Source organism: Erythranthe guttata, chromosome 4 (assembly GCF_056151865.1).
Source record: "Erythranthe guttata isolate IM_541 chromosome 4, IM_541, whole genome shotgun sequence".
NCBI classification, from domain to species: domain Eukaryota; kingdom Viridiplantae; phylum Streptophyta; class Magnoliopsida; order Lamiales; family Phrymaceae; genus Erythranthe; species Erythranthe guttata.
In genome coordinates this window covers 15,221,926-15,242,722 of record NC_142536.1, presented here as the reverse complement: position 1 = coordinate 15,242,722, position 20,797 = coordinate 15,221,926, and the positions used below count along the sequence as shown (strand labels likewise).

The window sequence follows — 20,797 nt, the reverse complement described above, 5'->3', positions numbered from 1 at the left end:
CAGAATTTGCAGTTGTTTTTGTGTGGCGGTGTTAGGGTTTGCTAGAATAATTTTTTTACAGTCGTTTGGTTAGAGTTTGTAGTTGATTTCGATAATTAGTAGTCAGTTTTCGGAGTTTTCGGTGATTTATTAGTTGACTTCGCCATTTTCTTATTAGATTTCAATAATATTGTAATTGATTTCAATATTATAGTTGGTTTTGATGATTTTATAGTTAATTTCGATGAATTATAGTGAATTACTATAAATTGTAGCTAGTAGTGCTATAGTGAATTATATCATAAATTGTAGATTGTAGTAGGTTGCTAAAATTTGTAGTTGGATTGAGATGTTTTTATAGTTGTTTTTATTATAAATTGAAGTCGTAATAGAATTTTGTAATTGATCACTGAAATTTGTAGTCGATATACTTTAATAACTTTGCCAGAAAAAAATAAAAATAAAATAATAAAAGAACTAGTTAATTATAATTTTAATAAATAAAAATAAATAATTAAATTGTAGTTGATTATTGTAATGTACAACTGTTATATACTAGAATTATTTGACTATTTGTGATTTGTAATAGCGCCTAAAAAAATTGCAGCGGTCGAATTTCGGCCGACAAAGAACAGAAAAATTCCACCGGAACGCCGATGAACGGACTCCATCCCGAGAAGAAAATCATTTCCCTGATAAAATCATGCACCCAAAAAACCCATCTACTCCAGCTCCACGCCCATCTCCTCTGCTCCGCCCAATTTCACAACCCCGCCGTTTTCCTCCCCTTCCTCTCTCGTTCGTCTCTCCCTCCGCTGCGCGATCTTTCTTACTCCGGCAGAATATTCTCCGAATTCCCGGATCCCAATGTTTCACTATACAACACCATGATCAGGGCTCATTCATTCAGCCGTGATTCAGCCCCCACCGGCTTTCTCCTCTACCAAGAACTAAATCGTTTAGGCATTTCATCGAACGCTTTATCCGCCACCGTCGCGATCAAGTGCTGTACCAAGATCAAATCTTTGTCCAACGGAATCCAGATTCACGCGAAGATTTGGAAAGACGGGCATCTCTCCGACAACCTTTTGTTAACCACAGTGATGGATTTCTACTCATCTTTAGAGAAGGGTAGTGAGGCGTGCAAGGTGTTCGATGAAATGTCCCACAGAGATGTTGTTGCTTGGAATGTGTTGATCTCTTGCTGCACTCGTAACGGCCGCACACGAGACGCGTTGTCCTTGTTCGAGAGGATGTCAACAAACTCAAACACGTGCCGACCGGATGATGTCACTTGTTTACTTGCTCTCCAAGCTTGTGGGAGCTTAAATGCATTAGAGTGGGGCGAAAAAATCCACACCTACATAGTCGAAAACGATCTCCTCAAAGCCAAAAGTGTTTGTAATTCTCTCATTGCAATGTACTCACGATGCGGGTGCATTGAGAAAGCCCACGATGTATTTAAGAATATGGTCGGTAAAAACGTCGTTTCCTGGACCGCCATGATTTCAGGTAGGGGCGGATATTGGAACTTGATATCTCGAATTCCGCGATTCCCATCCAAATATTTCCGATTTTGGAACAAATTTTTATTCAGAATTCCGAAAGTTCCGATTTTTTTTTTTGAAATTGGTATTATATTCAGATTTTCGATCCGATTTTAATTTCTGAAATTATTTCCGAACACTCCAAAAAAACAAAATCCGGATAATTACATTATAATATCAACATTATTTTGTATTTTATATTACCGGTGAAAAAAAAGGGGAAATTTTGAATTTTGTCAATTCCAATCCGAAAATTCCGATTTTCGGAATAAGTTTTTTCATTCAAAATTCCAAAATTCCGATTTTCGATTATTCTAATGTTTTTTTCAGAACGGAATTGAAATTAGTTTTTTCACTTCATAAAGTCCTAAATCCAATTTCCACCCCTATTTTCAGGTCTAGCAAGCAACGGCTACGGTAGAGACGCCATCGCAGCATTTGAAGCGATGCAAAAGGAAGGCATTTCCCCTGGCGACCAAACTTTCACCGGAGTATTATCCGCTTGCAGCCACTCCGGCCTAGTTGAAGAGGGCCGGCGATTTTTCCAATCCATGATCCAAGATTTCAAAATCCAACCGAACATCCACCATTACGGGTGCATGGTGGATCTCTTGGGCCGTGCGGGTTCACTAGACGAGGCTTACGATCTCATATCGTCGATGAGAATCAAACCCGACGCCGCAATGTGGCGGACGTTGCTCGGTGCGTGCCGAATCCACCAGAATATTCCTCTGGGAGAACGTGTGGTCGACAATCTCGTTGAGCTCAAGGCTCAAGAAGCAGGCGATTATATTCTCTTATTAAATATTTATTCTTCGAATGGGGATTCGGATAAGGTTGTGGAAGTGAGGGAAATGATGAAGAACAAGGGAATTCGGACTACGCCCGCTTGTAGCATGATGGAGTTGAATGGAGAGGTGCACGAGTTTTTTGCGGACGATGTTTCGCATCATAAGAGGAAGAAGGAGATTTACGAAATGCTTGAGGAGATTAATCAACAACTTGCGATTGGTGGATATGTTGATGATGGTGTGAGTTGTGGTGGGGTCCACAGTGAGAAATTGGCGGTTGCTTTTGGGGTGCTTATGACAGCGCCTGGGACCACGATTAGGGTTGCCAAGGATCTTAGGATATGTGTGGATTGTCATAATTTTTGCAGGATTTTGTCGTCGGTTTATGATCGAAAAGTGGTGGTTAGGGATCGGAATCGGTTTCATCATTTTCGTGAGGGACGGTGTTCTTGCGGCGATTATTGGTGATTCTATTGTTCATGCAGTTTTTTGGGAATCTTTGTGCTCCACAAAAGATTCCCCATTGTTTTTTTTTTTTTTTAATCTTACTTCTTTTTTTTTTTTTTTTTTTTTTTTTTTTCTAATTCCTTTATACGAGTTAATAAAGAGAAGTTAATAAAGAGATTTAGGCTTTGCTCTGTTGTTACTGTTAATCAATATAACGAATCAAACATCTTACTAACTTCTCTCGTCGTTTTTTCTAAGTACTTAAAGCTCACCAATTCAGGAAGCTATTAAACAACGATTTTCCGGGGAAAATATCGTTATTTGGAACCCGTGTCACTAATTTTACGAGTAAAGAAACGCGCAATCAGAGACGAAAAAAAGAAAAAAACATAAGCATTTTATATGTATATAAGAATAAAACCACCAATTCGAACAAATACATTGCTCCTGCGACGTTTAATGCCAAACTTCTAGAACCGAATAATTCCCACAACTTCTACTACACCGAAAACGAAAGATCCCTGTTCAGTACAACAAAACTGGAAATCCGATACATTAACGAGGCCGCACTACATTATTTCTCATCAAAGAACGCTTCACTTGAAAAAAATAAAAATAAAAAAAGAAATTACGCAGCAACCGTTTGCTTGTTCACAAAAGCAACACCTTTGTCGATACTAGCCTTCAACTCCTCCTTGAGAGCTTCCAAAGCCTTCTCTTCATACTCACTCAACCCTTCAATCTCCTTCGAAATAACCGCCTCAACTCCATTCCTCCCCAATTTAACCCTCGATGCGAAAAACGGAAGCTCCGTCAAATCCGACTGAACATAAGCACACTCGTAAACATCGCTGTCACCATCAAGCGCACGCAGTGAGGACTCGACAAATCTCGCAGCGGCATAAGCCATCGAAAGAGTGGCGGACCCCGCCCCAGCCTTCGCTTCCACAACCTCAGTCCCGGCGTTCTGAATCCTCACCGTAAGCTCCTGCACCTCCTTCTCGGAGAAAGAAACCTCCGGCTTCGTCTTCGACAGCAGGGGCAAAATGGTGATTCCCGCATGCCCACCGATGACCGGAACATCCACATCAATAAGCTTGAGATTCTTCTTATCAGCGACGAATGTGTTCGCCCTCACTACATCGAGTGTGGTTACACCGAAGAGCTTCTTGGGGTTATAAACTCCCTTTCGCTTCAAAACCTCGGCTGCGATCGGTACGGTTGAATTGACCGGGTTGCTGATGATGTGGACGAATGCTTCGGGGCAGTTATCCGCTACAGCCTCGACCAGGTTTTTCACAATGCCGGCGTTGATGTTGAAGAGGTCGTCACGTGTCATTCCGGGCTTCCTCGGCACGCCAGCTGGAATGACGACGACGTCGACGCCTTTCAGGCAGTCGGCCAGTTGGGCGGCTCCGGTGAAGTCTGCCACCACGGAGGGGGTGTTGCAGTGGCTGAGGTCGGCGGCAACTCCCTTCACGTTGGCTATGTCGTAGAGGTTCAGCGCTGAGACGAGTGGGGACATTTTGATCAGAAGGGATAGCGGCTGGCCTATGCCGCCGCCTGCTCCGAGAACCGCCACTTTGTAAGATGCGTGGGGCGGCATGTAACTGTAAGATCTCTGGCTAGATTTTGGGGCTTTTGTATTGTGAGAGACGAGAAGGCTGCTTTGACTTTGACTGCCGAAAAAGGATGATTTTGGGCTCAAATTGATGCTGCTGAAGGGCTTCGGCTGCATCGGGCTGATTCTTGGACCAGCAGATGAAGTAGATTTCACGGAAAAAGTGGTTGCATGTGTTGCTGCCATTTTGTAAATCCAACCTGCACAGAAAAAAAAATAATAAAAAAAAAAAATTGACCGTTTGTGGACAACGAACATAAACGATAAACAAAAGACAAAAGACAAAAGACAAAACCTAAAACGAACCAAAAATACGTCAAACGATCATGAATAATGGTTGAAGGGAGTCGACGAGAAAATAGATATTACTCTAACAAGGGCTATTATAACGCAGTTGACTAAAGTCAACACAAAGGTCGATTATCACTCTAGATACGAGCGAATTTGTTTGTCAACATCTTTGTGTCTACGACACGAACAAACTTACACGAGATCCGAATGTTTGCAACACGAAAAAAGGGCATGCTTAAAAATGCTACCTGAAACTACTTTATAGTTAAGTATACTTCCACATATAATCGAATAAGTCGATTGAGAATCGGATCTCCCACAATTTCGAGGTTTTGAGGCCTCAATTGCAGCTTCAACGAAAAAATTATCACACCACACTCCAATTTACCAATATAAGAATTAATCGTAAAGAAACAAAGAATGTTATATATTACGATCCAACACCAATATTTCAAGAATCTATGATGCAAAACACAGATAAATTGTCAACAGAATAAACGAAAAATCGACCGCAGAATTAGATCTGTTACGTTTGGTTTACATCAATAAGCGAAGAAGATGAACAAAACTAACAACATTTCTGCTTTCAGCAGCACCTGAAAAAATTAATAACTCAAATTGGGGGGAAAATTAAAAATTAAAAATTAAATAAAACAAGAACTAAATTAACATCTAAATCAAAGTTTAAGTATTCTCATCCAACCAGTATTTCCCAATCCCACTATAATGCAACAGATCTACGAGCTAATAATCGATCAAATCGAAACCCCATTTCGAAAAGAAAAAAATCAGAAAAAAATGGGTTTCGTAAATAACGAAATGGAAAATTGTAAGGAGAATGAACATACCTTTACGAGCGCAATTCCGAATGAATGACAGTGGCGATGGTGGGTTTTCAGTTAAAAAGGAAGGATTTTTACAGAGAAAAATACGCTGGAGTGCGTGTATTTGGTAAGGGTTTGTTTGGTTTCTGTCTTAATTTTCTCCGCAGAAGAAACCTCGATTTAATCTACGTTTGTTTAGCAGATCCATATTATTTACAATTTGATCCTTTTATTTTTATTTTTCTTTCTAATTTTTTTTATGTTTTTTCAAAGGTCAAATAGTTGACACTTCCAAATTTCAAAAGGCACTTCTTATTTCTAATTAAATTGAATTAATATTTTTTATCTACTACAAATGGATTAAGAAAATATTTAAATAAAACAAATACTATTTAGGTGAAGCTAACTGCCATTTTTTTCTTGATAATTATGCTACCAAGCAATAATTAAAATAATTAAATAATCCACTAACATTATAGTGTATTTGTATAATTGAGTACTTAATAATAATATATTGGTTAATTTATTTATTCATGTCCACGTCAAAAGAAAATATCAAACTCTAATAATCGACCAATAATAAATTAATTAACCAACGATTAAATATCACTTTCTTCCAAAAAGTTTAGTTGCATTTAGCCATTCAATTTGTGAATATAATATGCTTTTTATTGCATCTTAAAATAAGCAATATCATTGTCATGGGTTGATTGTGCCCTAGGAGAGATCCAAGGGCCATCAGTACCTATCCATCGGAAAAATAATTTTAAATAGTATGGCTATGTTTAGTAAGCTTTTGGGCTTCCGTTTATATTTTATTCTGAATAAAGGTATTTTGTGAGAAAAATTAGAAATAAAATAAAGTTTGTTTGTGTTTTGAGAGGAGACAATTTGTACTCTAGCAAGTGAAATCATGTCTGAAAGGTGTTGGGAAAATGTATTTTGAAAGAAGAATTTGAAAGATAAAGTGGTTTTATTTTGTATATTAGCGAAGACAATTTTCATTGTAGCAGTCAAATCATATTTGTTAGAGAGAGAAATATTTAATTTGTTTTGGGGAAAGTTTTTGAAAATATTATAGAAAGATAATTTTCATTTTGGGGAAATTGTGAAAAGAATTTGAAACTCTTACCAAACATAGCCTATATAATTAAATTCAATTTTTTTTATTGATTTAGTTCTTCAGTAACTCAATTTAAATTTCTTTTTTGGGCAAATTCATTAAAATGACTCTATTTTTTTAAATATATATTAATAGACATTGAAACATGAACAACATGTTACTTTGTTTTTGAAATCATATATTTATTTAAAATTATAAAAACTCCGATCCTCAGTTTATTTGATTTTTTTTGGATTAAAATTGGAATATATATGAGATTTCAATTTTGAATCCAGTTTGAGCCTGTTTGGTTAAGCTTATAAGCTCCTAAAAACATCTTATAAGAAATATAAGATGTTTAAGAGCTTATAATCTTTTAAAAAGTGTTTGGTAAAAAAATTACAAAACATCTTATATTTTTCAAAAGTAAGTTGTTAGAGAACTTATAAAATGTTTTTGAAAAAATACCTACGCCTCACATTTTTTTCTATAATTTTGGGATTTTTCCAAATATTATCTATAATATTAATATCATTACATTAGAGGTTAAAACTAAACAAACAGAGTTCTGTCGATTTCAATACGTAACTTTTATTATTATTTTGGAATAGGTTTTTTATTTTATGTTAGTCTGAGTTTGACAGTAATTATCCACGTGATAATTGTATGACGTGGACGATTGTGTGTTTTGAATGCACTATAAACTATTATCAATTAGTTTTAGAATGACTGCTAATGCATGAAGTCCTAGAAGTAGTGATATCAGAACCAAGTCACAAACTATTTTAATAAAAATGCTATTATTACTATAAAATATATTTATTTTCCATATTGCCCAATTTTATGATGCAATTTTGGTCCAACTTGATGAAACCTTCAAAAGTGTATTTAATCCACAATCTCTTTTTTTCTAAATCAAATAGCTTTTTTCAATTAACTAAAGGGGTCTTAGCTCTTGGAAAAGATGGAGAGATGAGCAGAGTACAAGATTTTCTAATTTCTCCACTCTATCTCTAACACGATAATGAAATTATCAATCAATAAAAATTTCATGGTACAAAATAATTAATTTGGAATAACAAGGAACATTCATGAATATCTTTTATACAAAAGGAGTTAAGCTAAGGTAATCATAATGGCATCTTTATAATCACTTTTATTATTTCTCTACTAATTTTTTTTAATTAATTGTTTTTCTTTCTTATCTCAAATCTCAGTGGATCAAATGGTATCTTTGTAATTATTTGTATTTTTCTACTAATTTTCTAATTTTTTTTGTTACTCGTCTTAATAGATCGATTTTTTCACTTTATTATTTCCCTTTTTTCCGTTAATGATATTTTTGTAATTATTTCTTTCTCCATTTTCGATGTCATTTTCTTTTTGAGCAATCGATGTTATATTTTTAAATCACTACTTTCTCACTTTCTGAATATCACCCCGCGCATCGCACAGGGAGAAATACTAGTTATTTTCAGAGGAAATTATGGCAAAAGTTGCAAAATCTTATAGTTATTTCCTGATTTATACTATGCTACACCAAATAAGGGTCTATTCGATACTACAACGGGTGAAATGAATTAAGTGAATATTTATCTACCATTCATAAACATACAAATAAAAATAATTCACATTGATATGCGTAGATCAACAATAAAAAATCACCTGAAATTTTCATCTTTGCCATCTCAATCACGCAAGTCATAACTAATAAGTCATAATTAGTTGACCAAAGTTTCATTGTAGAGTAAAAAATGGCATTGCCATTACTTTTCAATATCTAGAAAGAAACTAAATAATGAAGCCGATGTTAGGTTAACTTATTGTGACCAAATTGAAACTATCATATACTTATATTATCAATTTTTCACAAAATACCCAACTATCTTGATTAAAGTCATCATATAATATTTACCGTACGTGTGTTTATATAATATGTACATGTTACAAATACTCGCATGTATACGAGTGTTATCAAATGTAAACACTATACTACGGTGTCGGTGATATGATGCTGGGTGCATTTTACGTGGTGCAATATTTTACCGATCGATACCCCAAAAAATTATGTAATGGCATACTATGGTTGGGGACTTGACGGTCGAAAAAATTAGCATACAACCTCTCAAATCCACAAACCACGTAAAAGAGATGCAAACATGTGCGACGAACTCAACCAATATTAGAATGTTTCGGCATGAGCAATAACAAATCTATACTATATATGGTTCTAGGTGCACACATTTGGGGAATTTTTCATATTTTATAGGGGTCAATCAGTTTTTTTTCTTTCTTTAACATTCGCAATATCTCTTCTACAAAATTCCAGAATTTCTCCGAAAACATTATATTGTCAATTTCCATACTTCAGTAAAAAAAAATCTTACAACAGTCTCAATCAGTAGTGGGATCAAGTGTTGAATGATATTTTAATGTTGTACACTGAAAATATATACATTATAGGCATCAACGGTGATTGTTTATTTAAAATTTATAAATATGACTAAATTTATAAAAAAAGAAAAATCATAAACCATCCACTTGAGATTTCCCAAGTCTGCCTAAACATAAATTAATGGATGTCTACCAAACTATATAAAAAATAGTGTAAATTACGGCCACCCTGATGTAAGGTCTAATTACGAAAAAAATCATCTTGTTTGGGTAATTACAACTACCCCTAACTATCTATATTTTCGCATTCACCCTTATGGTTTCAACAGAATCTTCTAGATTACGTGAGATGTTCTGTAGTTTGTACTAGTTTTGTAAAAATAAAGTTTCTGATGCACCACAATCTGATATTTACAAGCCAAGAGACAAAATCTTATGATCATCTTGTTTCAAATGTCGAGTTCGAATGGGATAAAGCGCGTACAAACAGAAGAATATTCCACATAATCTAGAAGATTCTACTAAATTTGACACCACAAAAGTGGACGTGTCCGAAGATTCATAGTTGATGAATGATTGTAATTACCCAAACATAAGGGTTTTTTTTTTCATAACTTGAGTTTACCTTTCGCACGAATGGTATCCGTAATTTACCCTTACAAAATATAAGAAAATCATATCAATTTCAATTGCATTTTCAAGAAGCATGAAAAATTTCAAGAATCATTGCAAGTTGAATCCGAAACACAAAAGGTAGTTGCAGTAGGTTAGAATTACTTAGCCGTTGGTTTATCAAACTTACTAACCTTTTTAATTTTTGGCTTTTCTATGCTAAAAATCAGTCACATTTTCACATAATAAAATACACTAAGCTCATTTGCTAATTAGTATTAAATCTAAATCAAAACCACACTAAACATTTACATTAAAATTCCAAGAAATTATGATCAAGCTGATGAAAGTTGAAACATCGATCATTCATTTAGTACTTTTATTTCTTGTAATTAATGGATACAACTGCAAAATAGTGCAGTTCATCTTCGGGGATTCTTTGTCGGATGTCGGGAACAACAATTACCTATCGAAGAGTCTTGCTCAGGCCAGCCTCCCGTGGTACGGCATCGACTTCGGTAATGGATTGCCTAATGGAAGGTTCTCTAATGGCCGGACCGTTGCCGATATTATAGGTAAGTACTATTAACGATAAATTGCAAATTAAAACTCTCCTATATGTGATCTTTTGAATTGCTAAAAAATATTTTTTCTATTATTTTTTATTAGCATCAATCTATTTATGTTACGTTTTTTCAGCTCACGACGCAATATTCCCGTTGATCGGTTACAAATTGATATGAATATATATATATATATATATATATATATATATATATATATATATATATATATATATATATATATATATATATATATATATATATATATATATCGTAAGGATATTTATGTCATTTCAACCTAAATATCGTGCAATTCACTAGGGATTAAACGGATCGAGTCGAGTTGAATGCATGATATATTGCTCAAGTTTGTTTGAATTATTATCGAGTTATAAAGTTGTGTTTCTGACCAGCAATCGAGTCAAACTTGAACCATTAAATACAAACACTTAATACCTTAAATATCAATACATGGATTCATATGATGTTTGTATACATGCATGTGGGAAGTTCAAATATGCATAATAAAGCAGTAGTGAAACTTTTTTTTCCCCATATTTGTGTACTCCAAGGTGATAACATGGGACTTCCAAGGCCTCCCGCATTCCTCGATCCAACGCTAAACGAAGACGTTATACTAAAAAACGGAGTGAATTACGCCTCCGGAGGTGGCGGGATCTTGAACGAAACAGGATCATTTTTCGTAAGTTTATTTAATTTGATGTGCATCGAATTCTCTTCTATTACATCAAAAATGTTATTACAATAGTTTTTTTTCCATCAGTTTCATCATATATTAATCTTGTCATAGGTCCAAAGATTTAGCTTGTACAAACAAATAGAGCTATTTAAGGGGACACAAGATCTTATAAGAGCCAAAATTGGAGACGACGAAGCTGATAAGTTCTTCAAGAAAGCTCGATATGTGGTCGCCCTTGGAAGCAATGACTTCATTAACAACTATTTAATGCCCATTTATAGAGATTCGTGGACTTACTCGGACAAAAGTTTCGTTCAGTATTTGATGGGAACTCTTCGGGACCAACTCACTGTAAGTCGTTTTTTTTTTGTAACTTAAATATCTTATGGAATTCGATGACTATGATGATTAGGGCTCAAAATCGGATGGATCAGATCGAACACTGGTCTTTTAAAAAAAATATCAATTTTTTTTTTGGAAATTAAATAACACTTCTGGTTCCAATTCCGAAATTTTCGAATACAAAAGTCTATTCCAATTTTGGATATACGGTAATTATAGGACTCATGTAATTTTTCAAAAAATTGGAACTATTTTTGGAAATTGAATTCTAATTAAAAAAGATTCATAAAAATCGAAAATCCGGAATGAAGATATTTGTTCTGAGGCGGAAAAAAAATGGATTAACTTGCATCCCTAATGATTTTTATGTTAGAAATGCACGTATGACGATTATGGCCTTGTATACGTGAAGGTGCTACACGGTTTAGGCGTAAGAGAGCTAATGGTGTTCGGTTTAGGGCCGATGGGGTGCATCCCTCTTCAGAGAGTTTTGAGTTCGTCAGGCGATTGTCAGGACAGGACTAACAAACTTGCCCTAAGCTTCAATCAAGAATCTAACAAGCTTGTGACTGAATTATCCAGCCGCCTCCTCAACGCAACCTTCCGATTCGGAGACGCTTACGATGTTGTCAACGATTTGATCACCAATCCGAACAAATATGGTAAGCAAAACGCAAATCGGGTTTAATTAATTTTATTGCTAACATTAGTATCTGTGAGAGGTATTTTTTATCAATTCGAGGTAACACAAGAGGGTGTTGAATGCAGTTTACTCTATTTTTGTGGGTTATTGCAGTCAACACCCCGTGTTTACTCTATTTGCTAAATATTCCTCATTTTATTAATATTAGTAAAAGAAGAAAAATAAACCCTACAATGCATTATTTAGTAAATGACACCCTGAAACCTCGCCATTTAGGGGGTTGTGTGCTAAAAGAATGCATTATAGGGGGTTTTTGCTAATATTATTAACACGTGAATTTAATTAGCAATTCGATATAATAAAGGTGTGATAAATGCAATAAACTCCTATTTTTATTTGTAAAAATCCCTCTATATATATTCGTACATCGGTGTCGAATGCACAAAAAAAAAAAAATCGACTTGTTGCCTTATTTTTCTTTCATTTTTGAAGTATTTGGATAATTAATTTTGATAGATTTATTGGAATCGTATGTAGGATTTAGTAACTCGGATTCACCGTGCTGCTCATTTGGGAAGATACGACCGGCTCTAACGTGCGTTCCAGCTTCGATATTATGTAAAGATAGAAGCAAGTATGTATTTTGGGATGAATACCATCCATCTGATAGTGCTAATCAGCTCATTGCTAATGAGCTTATTAAAAAGCTTGGATTTAAGCCTATTAATCAAACAGAATATTCCTCTTCCCCTGCACCTGCTATTGCTCCAACTGCTAATTAACGGTGATTAAAATTTAAGCAAGACCTAATTTTCTCGAACGATCCTTTTTTTTCAAATCGATAATTCAGTGTTTCTTGAGGTTTATTAATTACCATGTGAAAATTCCCTTTTATTTATTTACTGAGATTTTGTTCTATAAAATGTCATGTGTTGTTTAGTTTATTACATGTGTTATATTTTGCTAATTATAGAAGTGGACTAAATATCATTGAATCTATTTTTTTTAGAGTTCATATAGAAATGGGAAGCAATGTTGCAAGTTGCCAAGTTGCTTCATTTTGCTTTTTGATGAGAGACATTAAAAATGATAATTTAAAAAAAAAAATAGTTTAGTTATTTAAATATAATAGTGATTAGAAAATTAATTAGACCCATAAGATGATGTGTCCACCACTTGAAAATGATGCACTTGTTCATCCCCCACTCATATAGTATATAAAACAATTGGAAAGTGGAGTGAGATATTAACTAACAACACTTAAAAGTGGTTTACTTAAGAATCTAATAAAACATTTTGCAAGTTGGTGTTATAGAACCAACCAATATCATTATTTAAATAAAAAAATTAAAAAAAAATTCAAAAAGAAAAGATAATAGGGGATTTATATGCTACAATGGGTTATTTACGCAGAGTTTGTTACCCGTAGATGAGTTTTAAATAACTACCTACTAAACACACACACATAAATTTGTCTGTCATTATGTGCAAAAATCTATTGTTAACAAACACCCGGAGTAAACAATTTAGCGTCCGTGTAGCATAAAATTTCCTGAAGATAATTAGTTGTTAACCTTTCATCCTTAACGTAAATTTTGTAGTTGCACCAACTTACCACCTCCGGAACCAAATTTTGTAGTTGTGCAATCGAACCAACCAATATCATTATTTAAAATTAAAAGATAAAAAAAAAAAAAAAAAAAAAAAAAACTAATTGTGAAGATATGCTAACTATTGAATGATCACACATAGATTCATCCTAAATTTTATTTTTTTGACCATTACATCATCCTAAATAAATTTCACATAAATTTAAAACCAGATGCCTTCAATATTTCTCTTACATGCAAAAGAATCATCAAAGCAAAGAAAGAGAAACAGAGTATATATAAATAATTAACTTTTCAAACACAACCAGAAATTAAATAACTAAAATACAACTCATTAATTAATTTATCCAACCATGCACTATATTTCTCTAAGTCACCTACCTACCTAGCTGATTGAGCTTCCAATTTTTGGAAAGCCCAAACATATTCATTATATATATATATATATATATATATATATATATATATATATATATATATATATATATATATATATATATATCCAAGGACCAAAACTATGTTGACATTTACTTTTACAAGAACAAAGTACCTTAATTACATCAAATAATTATAACACTTAAATATCTATTACCATTTAATAAGATTTGTGTTTAACAATCAGTGCACCCTCTTCCTAGTTGAGGCCTTGGCGTGTGTCGATTGTTAGCACCCGATCCCGGATAATCGTCGAGCTCCATTTCTATTCTTCGTCCTCCTGTAGTACTCTCCACCTTCTTATTAGGGTTTTCCTGCATACATGTATACATTTTTTCAGTTAATCCAATATTATTGCTAAAAATTTCCTCAAAAAAAATTAAATATTATTGTTAAAAAGTAATTTTTGTTTAATTTCGGAAAAAATATATAATGATATTGAAAGAGATTTGGTTTAATTTAGTGTTGTACCACTAAGAGATCTCCTTCTGAAACTTCATAACTTTGAGGTTTGTTCAATAGATTTGTGCTTCCTGCAATTATTGCAAATTAATTCATTAAAACAGGAAGAAATATTTTTCATCAGAAAAAAAAATGACAAGATGAGAAACTTTTTTTTACAAAGGAAAATGTGTGTATATATATATATATATATATATATATATATATATATATATATATATATATATATATATATATATATATATATATATATATTATTCAAGCTAGATAGATTAATTACTTGTAATTGGTATGGCGCCATTCATGCAAATGCTGTAAGAAAAACATAATGCAACCACCATTAGTCTAATGCAAGTACCAGCCATTATTGATACAGCTCTCTCTCTCTCTCTCTCTCTCTCTCTCTCTCTCTCTCTCTCTCTCTCTCTCCGTATGTGTGTTTGTGTAGACCAAATGCTAAACATACAAATATATATATATATGGCAGAATCTTGGGAGATCTCAACATCTACTTTTTTATAGTAAAAAAAGTCAACAAATGTGAACTGTAGACAAGAAGCATGAAGGACAGAGGCGCATGCATGTACTTGGACTTTATTTTAATTAATTAATTAATTAATTAGGAATTAGTGGAAGAAATGATGATATTATATTAAGTCAAAATGGGAGCAAAAAGATAATTCCACAAATGGAAGTGGATCATGACATTTACCTTTTACTCATTGATATTAATAGTTAGGTCTGTAAACGAGTCGAGTTCGAGCCGCAACTCGAGCTTAAGTAAAATTTTATGAGCTCGAACTTGAGTCAATGTTGCTCAAATCTAAATTTTTATGAGCTCAACCTTGATCTTGAGCATATCGAACTTCCTCAAATCTATGTATTCATGTTAAAAAATTGATACTTAAAAAAACCCTCGAGCAACTTATGAGCTTTCAAACTCGAGCTCATTTAAAAGATTAGTAAGTTCAACTACTCAGAAGGCTCGAGCTTCAGCTCATATTTTTCGAATCTGAGCTTGAACTTTTATTAAGCCGACTCACGAGGCTTATAACCCAACTCAGCTCATTTAGACACCTACTTATAGGTGATTATTCCTTGTGATTAAAGTGGACTCAAGCTCTTCTCTTGTCCCATTGTTTTTGCGCCCACCGAATTGACATTAAATTAGTTCACTTTATATTTAATTTTTATAGAAGCCCATGAAAATTATATAGGCTTAAGGAAATAAATTTAGTACAAATTACATCAAATTTAAAATCGAGAGTTATGCATAGTAAAACCTCGATAAATTAATTTATAGAATTTGGTAGGTCCCGGCTGTATTAATTTATAGAGGTTTAACTGTATTCTTGTTGATAAAAAAGCTAAGTTTTAATATGAATACTCATTTATATTAGGAAATCCTTGTAAATACAAAAGAAGTAAACGTATTTTTGGTTATTTCTAGGGCAAATTACCGCCACCCCATGGCGTGAAGTCAAATTAAAAAAAAAAAACCTCTTGTTTTAGTAATTTACAACTCTCTCTCAATTATATATTGTCTTGCGCGTCCACCATTACAGTGTCAAATTTACCTACTGAATAAGGGATTTTTTCATACGACAATATATAAATGAGGGATGATTGTAATTATCCAAACAAGAGAGATTTTTTCGTGATCTACTATATCCCAAGTGAACTAAATATATTAGTTAAGACCTAGCTAGTGGCACCTTCATTAAAATGTAGGAAGTTTGATTTATATTGTCTAATGTTTCAATTGATGATGTCCTGAATTTGACCAACACATCTTTTATGTCATGGCAAACAAATTAAATTAGTAAATATATCATTATCTTGCATTTCAACTTTGCTAAAGTGGTGGCATGCATGATTATTATACATGATGAATTTTCAAACACACTTGTCATACAAAAAAGAAAGTTTGTTCATATCATTCCATTTCGTCTCTTTACTATTTCTTTCTTTTTCTTTTAATATTTTTTAAACGAATGTCAAGTGTCCAATTGACAAAACATAGAATTTCAACGTAAAAAAACAAAGAGCAACGCCTGCTTTGAGGAGGTGGCGATATCAGAAAATGAAAGCAGTGGCAGAGCCAAGAATTTGAGATAAGGTAGGGTAAGCATAAAATTGTACAAAATAACTACAAACATACTTTTTTTTTTTTGTGGATAGGCTAAACTAAATTACTTGAGTTGGCTGAATTAAACTATTTGGGTGAGCTAATTATATATTGTTATAATATATAGTATAAATTTTTAAAAATTCAGAGTGGGCTGAAGCCCACCCTTGCCAAAGGGTGGCTCCGTCACTGAATGAAATACACGACTTCTGAATCATCGTGAAGAATGGTGATGGAGGCAAGTGCATATACAACTAGTGTTCTAAATATCGGTCGTGACGGTCGATATATCGGCCGGTGGCGGTCGTAAATATTTACGATATTGGTGAAACGGTTCGAAAAAACGGTTTTTGGACGGTGAGGTGGTGCGTGGCTGTTTGAGGCGGGTCAAACCGATATATCAGGTCAATAAATCAGAAAAAAATATTTTTTTTTTCAAGTTTCAACCCAATTTCTTTAACCAAAACCAAGTCAACCACCCCCAGTAATAAAGAAGAACTTCAAAAAAACTTACTAACACAAAACAAGCCACACTTGTCTGACGGCTGCTACAGATTGAGAGGGCGCTAAGGGGCGGCGGGGGTAGATGGCGGTGGGGTTAGAATCACGATTAAATATTTTTTAATATATATTTTAAGTATTTATAAATAACTAGAAAAAAGCACGTGCCTCGCACGTGTTTAATTAATTTTATAATGTTAATTATGTATGTGATTTAAAATAAAATTTTGTATTGAAACAAAAAAAAATGTGGATTATTTATTTTTAACAATGTAACTTGAAACAACATTTTATATTTATACAAGAAGTGTGGATTATTTAATTGTAATATTTAACTACAAAATTAATTTTATAATGTGTACTTAAAGCAACATGATTTCATAATTTTTTACTATGTTGTTTTTCAAAAGCACAACCGTCAAACCAACATAGTTACATAATTTATTGCTCCTTTCTTTTCCAATATGTGTTTTTACATTCATGTTCTCTTAGATATCCAATTTCATTTCAAAACCAATTTAATCATAACAAAAAAAATAAAAAAATATATCATTAAACTTATTCCATATTTTAATTTTGTTCAAATTGTCCAAAAAATCGTTATGACAAATATTTAATATTAAATAGCAAATACAAACATAAAAAAGGAAATTGGTTATTCCAATATACATATAAGGATGGTGGTAATTTGAGGCATTTAACAGTTTCTTGATTTTGTTGCATTACTATGGTGCTAATAAGTTGACTGAGAAAGCAATATCAGGTCTAGTGTTACTTGCAAGATACATTAGTCCCCCAATGGCACTACGATAAGGTACTTCTGGACCAAGTAATTCTTCATTCTCTTCTCTATGGCGGAATGGATCTTTCTTTATATCCAACGATCGAACAACCTTAGGATTACTCAAAGGATGAGATTTATCCATGTAAAATCGTTTTAGAATCTTTTTCTTTATATGTGGACTGATGGATGAAGATTCCATTGAACAAATGCTCGATCTGGAGGGCAAGACAAAATTTTGTCCTTCCGAGATTTTTCATCTCAAATTCTTTCATCAAATAGTTTGCGGTCTTTATGAGCTCTTCAGGAGTTACCAAAAGATTTAGATCCTCCACATAAACCGCAATGTTAATAGCAAGAGTACCCAATTATCGTCATCTGGGTAGTGTCGTTGATAAAATTTAAACCAAGGAATATAGTACTCATCTTCGTTTTCAGCCTCAATTACCCACCCTCTTCAGAGCCGTCGGCGGCTGCACATGGAATTAAATTACAAATATATTTTTTAACCTGAAAATATATTATACTTGAATCCTCTGAAATTTTAAATGTTACCTAACAACATTTTTGTCTTAAATGAGCTATTTTATTGGGACTCTTATGCCGGGGTAAAATGGGGAATTGGGGATAGACTAAGAAATATTCCACGAAATCTAAAAAAACAATTTATTTTGACACTGTAAGGGTGAACGTGTACGATGGATACAATGTACACATGTGGATGCTATTATACGAAAAGAAAAAAAAAAGATTTTTTTTGTAATTATACCTCAAATCAGAGGTGGTTGTAATTTACTCATCTTTCTTTTGGCCTGTCCAAAAATCCAAAACAATTGTTACTTTATGGTTTATTTATTTTCAAAAATAGAGATGTGCAGTTGAAAAATGGAAAATACGAAAGCAATTACTATAAAGAAAAAGTAGAGGAAATACAAAACAAAACCATAGAAATATAATAGAAAGAGAAAATGTGCATGAATTTTCATTATGCTATAAAGTGAAACAAAAATTCGTATTATGAATTAGGGGAGAGCATGATACATTGATTGAATGCATTGATTGAAATATCAATAACTTTTTTACTTAACTAACCATAAATAGTATCTAGTATAACTTACTAATTAAGGGTAAAATATATATTTTTGTTTCTTAACATTTTTGTGCTTCCTATTATGCCCCTTATTACAAAGTTATACCATTAATTAGTTAGGATCAATTGCGTAATGACAAAAAAGAAAATAATAAATTAACATAGCTTAATAATGTAGTTTAAATATCAAATGTCTTTTCATGTGGTATATTTATACTAAGGCAAGAGTTTATTTTCTTCATATTGATTTTTTCTCTACGTATTGAAATTTTTCATGTAATTTAATTTGTATAAAACTACATTTGACGAGCTTTCCAATGATATATTATAAGCATATACTTGTTGTTAGAATCCCTTGGATTCTAATTATACGAGAATTAATGAAACTTGTGCCACAAGTTTGCATATACCGTGAGCTAAAGAAGGGAAGAGTCCTTGTAGCTTTTAATTCTTTTAATTTGTCATTAATTGATTTATAATAGGAATTATTCTTCTAAAGAGTTTCCTTGTATTGAAAATATTATTTCCTACGTAATTAAGAGTTTCCTAACCCTAATGGACTCTATTTCCTTGTAGGATTCTTATCATCTATAGAAGTATAAATACAGCAACACGGCGCCTCAGATCTTACGTCTTCTTGGAGAGAAAAATTTACACAGGATATTTTTCTTTACTCTCGTTATTTTATTGGCGTCCTGTTTATCGAGAGAAGTTAAACAGAAAATATTTTTTTTCCTCTCGTTTTTATTGCTTCATCGTGATACGTTCTTTTCATAGAAAATATACCGGCTTCAAGGCTTTGTGGTGAAGACACCAAGATTCAAGGAGTATCACAAGTTTGCTTCTTCTATATAAAAAGAAGATCGGTTCTTTGGGAGAGGGGCTTAAACAGATCTCATGAGAAGATCGATCCGCCGACTGAGGGATTCAGCGTTGAAGGGAGTTCAACCGTGCGGAGCAAGGGACGTGCTGCAAATTGAAGATTTGTAATTCAACGTAGTTTACAAGAACGGCGTCAACAAAGATGGAGTCTTTGTATTTTGATTAAGTCCTACTATTGTATTCGTAAAACTAAAAATTAGTAAATTTTATTTGCAGGTCTCCGTGGATGTAGGGTACAATTGTATCCGAACCACATTAAAATTTGTGTCTCGTTTATTTCTGTTTTTACGAACTGCTTCACGAACTGTTGCAACACTTCACGCAACAGTAACGAAAAACTGAATCTGACACAAATAATTTATATCTGCACGAAATAAATTCTAACAATTGGCATCAAGAGCCTGTCACTAGATACACTTAGTATGATTTTGGGATTTAATTTTTTAATTTGTTTTGTGCAGATATGCTTCATCGTGAAGGAGCGTCTACAGTACGACCACCTCTCTTGGATGGATCAAATTACTATTACTCGAAATCGAAGATGAAGATGTTCATCAAGTCAGTTGATGAACGAGCTTGGCGTGCTATCGTGACTGGTTGGACCCCGCCCGTGGCTAAAGGAACAGATGGTATGCAAACGGTAAAACCAGAAGATGCATGGACTAATGAAGAGATATTACTTGCCAATTACAACTCGAGGGCGATAAACTCAATTTTCAGTGGCGTTTGTGACAATCAGTTCAAACTGATAGCATCGTGTGAATCAGCAAAAAGGGCATGGGAGATCCTACATGTGACGTATGAAGGCACATCAACTGTTAAAACATCTAAGTTGCAGATGCTAGCCACAAGATTTGAGAGTCTTCATATGGACGAGGACGAGACGATTGCTGATTTTCACGCTAAACTGTGTGACATTTCAAATGAATCGTATGCACTAGGTGAACAAAACTCGGAAACGAAATTGGTAAGAAAGGCACTACGTTCATTACCAGAAAGATTTGCTTACAGAGTTGCAGCAATCGAAGAAGTGAGGGATATCAATACGCTGA

General features: G+C 33.5%; 4 protein-coding genes across 5 annotated transcripts; 2 read left to right on the top strand and 2 right to left on the bottom strand.

Moving 5' to 3' along the window:
- The first annotated feature begins 559 nt into the window (after window positions 1-559).
- Window positions 560-2,950, top strand: LOC105972564 (Pentatricopeptide repeat (PPR) superfamily protein). Its single transcript, XM_012997527.2, has 2 exons — window positions 560-1,491; window positions 1,923-2,950. The coding sequence occupies exons 1-2, from the start codon at window positions 636-638 to the stop codon at window positions 2,783-2,785; spliced, it is 1,719 nt and encodes a 572-aa protein (XP_012852981.2). The 5' UTR covers window positions 560-635; the 3' UTR covers window positions 2,786-2,950.
- A 195-nt stretch (window positions 2,951-3,145) lies between these two features.
- On the bottom strand, window positions 3,146-5,703 carry MDH (malate dehydrogenase). The gene is made up of 2 exons (XM_012997528.2): window positions 5,525-5,703; window positions 3,146-4,585 (listed from the first exon to the last, which is right to left on the bottom strand). The coding sequence occupies exon 2, from the start codon at window positions 4,569-4,571 to the stop codon at window positions 3,393-3,395; it is 1,179 nt and encodes a 392-aa protein (XP_012852982.2). The 5' UTR covers window positions 4,572-4,585; window positions 5,525-5,703; the 3' UTR covers window positions 3,146-3,392.
- Window positions 5,704-9,866: 4,163 nt separating this feature from the next.
- LOC105972508 (GDSL-like Lipase/Acylhydrolase superfamily protein) lies at window positions 9,867-12,673 on the top strand. 2 transcript variants are annotated; one of them, XM_088817672.1, is made up of 5 exons: window positions 9,867-10,183; window positions 10,744-10,874; window positions 10,983-11,222; window positions 11,587-11,875; window positions 12,394-12,673. In XM_088817672.1, the coding sequence occupies exons 1-5, from the start codon at window positions 9,940-9,942 to the stop codon at window positions 12,636-12,638; spliced, it is 1,149 nt and encodes a 382-aa protein (XP_088673798.1). In that variant the 5' UTR covers window positions 9,867-9,939; the 3' UTR covers window positions 12,639-12,673. The 2 variants fall into 2 exon arrangements, with proteins under 2 accessions (XP_088673798.1, XP_088673799.1); XM_088817673.1 differs by having other exon boundaries at window positions 9,868-10,183; window positions 11,626-11,875.
- Window positions 12,674-13,982: 1,309 nt separating this feature from the next.
- Window positions 13,983-14,816, bottom strand: LOC148771240 (uncharacterized). Its single transcript, XM_088817671.1, has 3 exons — window positions 14,644-14,816; window positions 14,373-14,434; window positions 13,983-14,215 (listed from the first exon to the last, which is right to left on the bottom strand). The coding sequence occupies exons 1-3, from the start codon at window positions 14,726-14,728 to the stop codon at window positions 14,078-14,080; spliced, it is 285 nt and encodes a 94-aa protein (XP_088673797.1). The 5' UTR covers window positions 14,729-14,816; the 3' UTR covers window positions 13,983-14,077.
- Window positions 14,817-20,797: the final 5,981 nt, after the last annotated feature.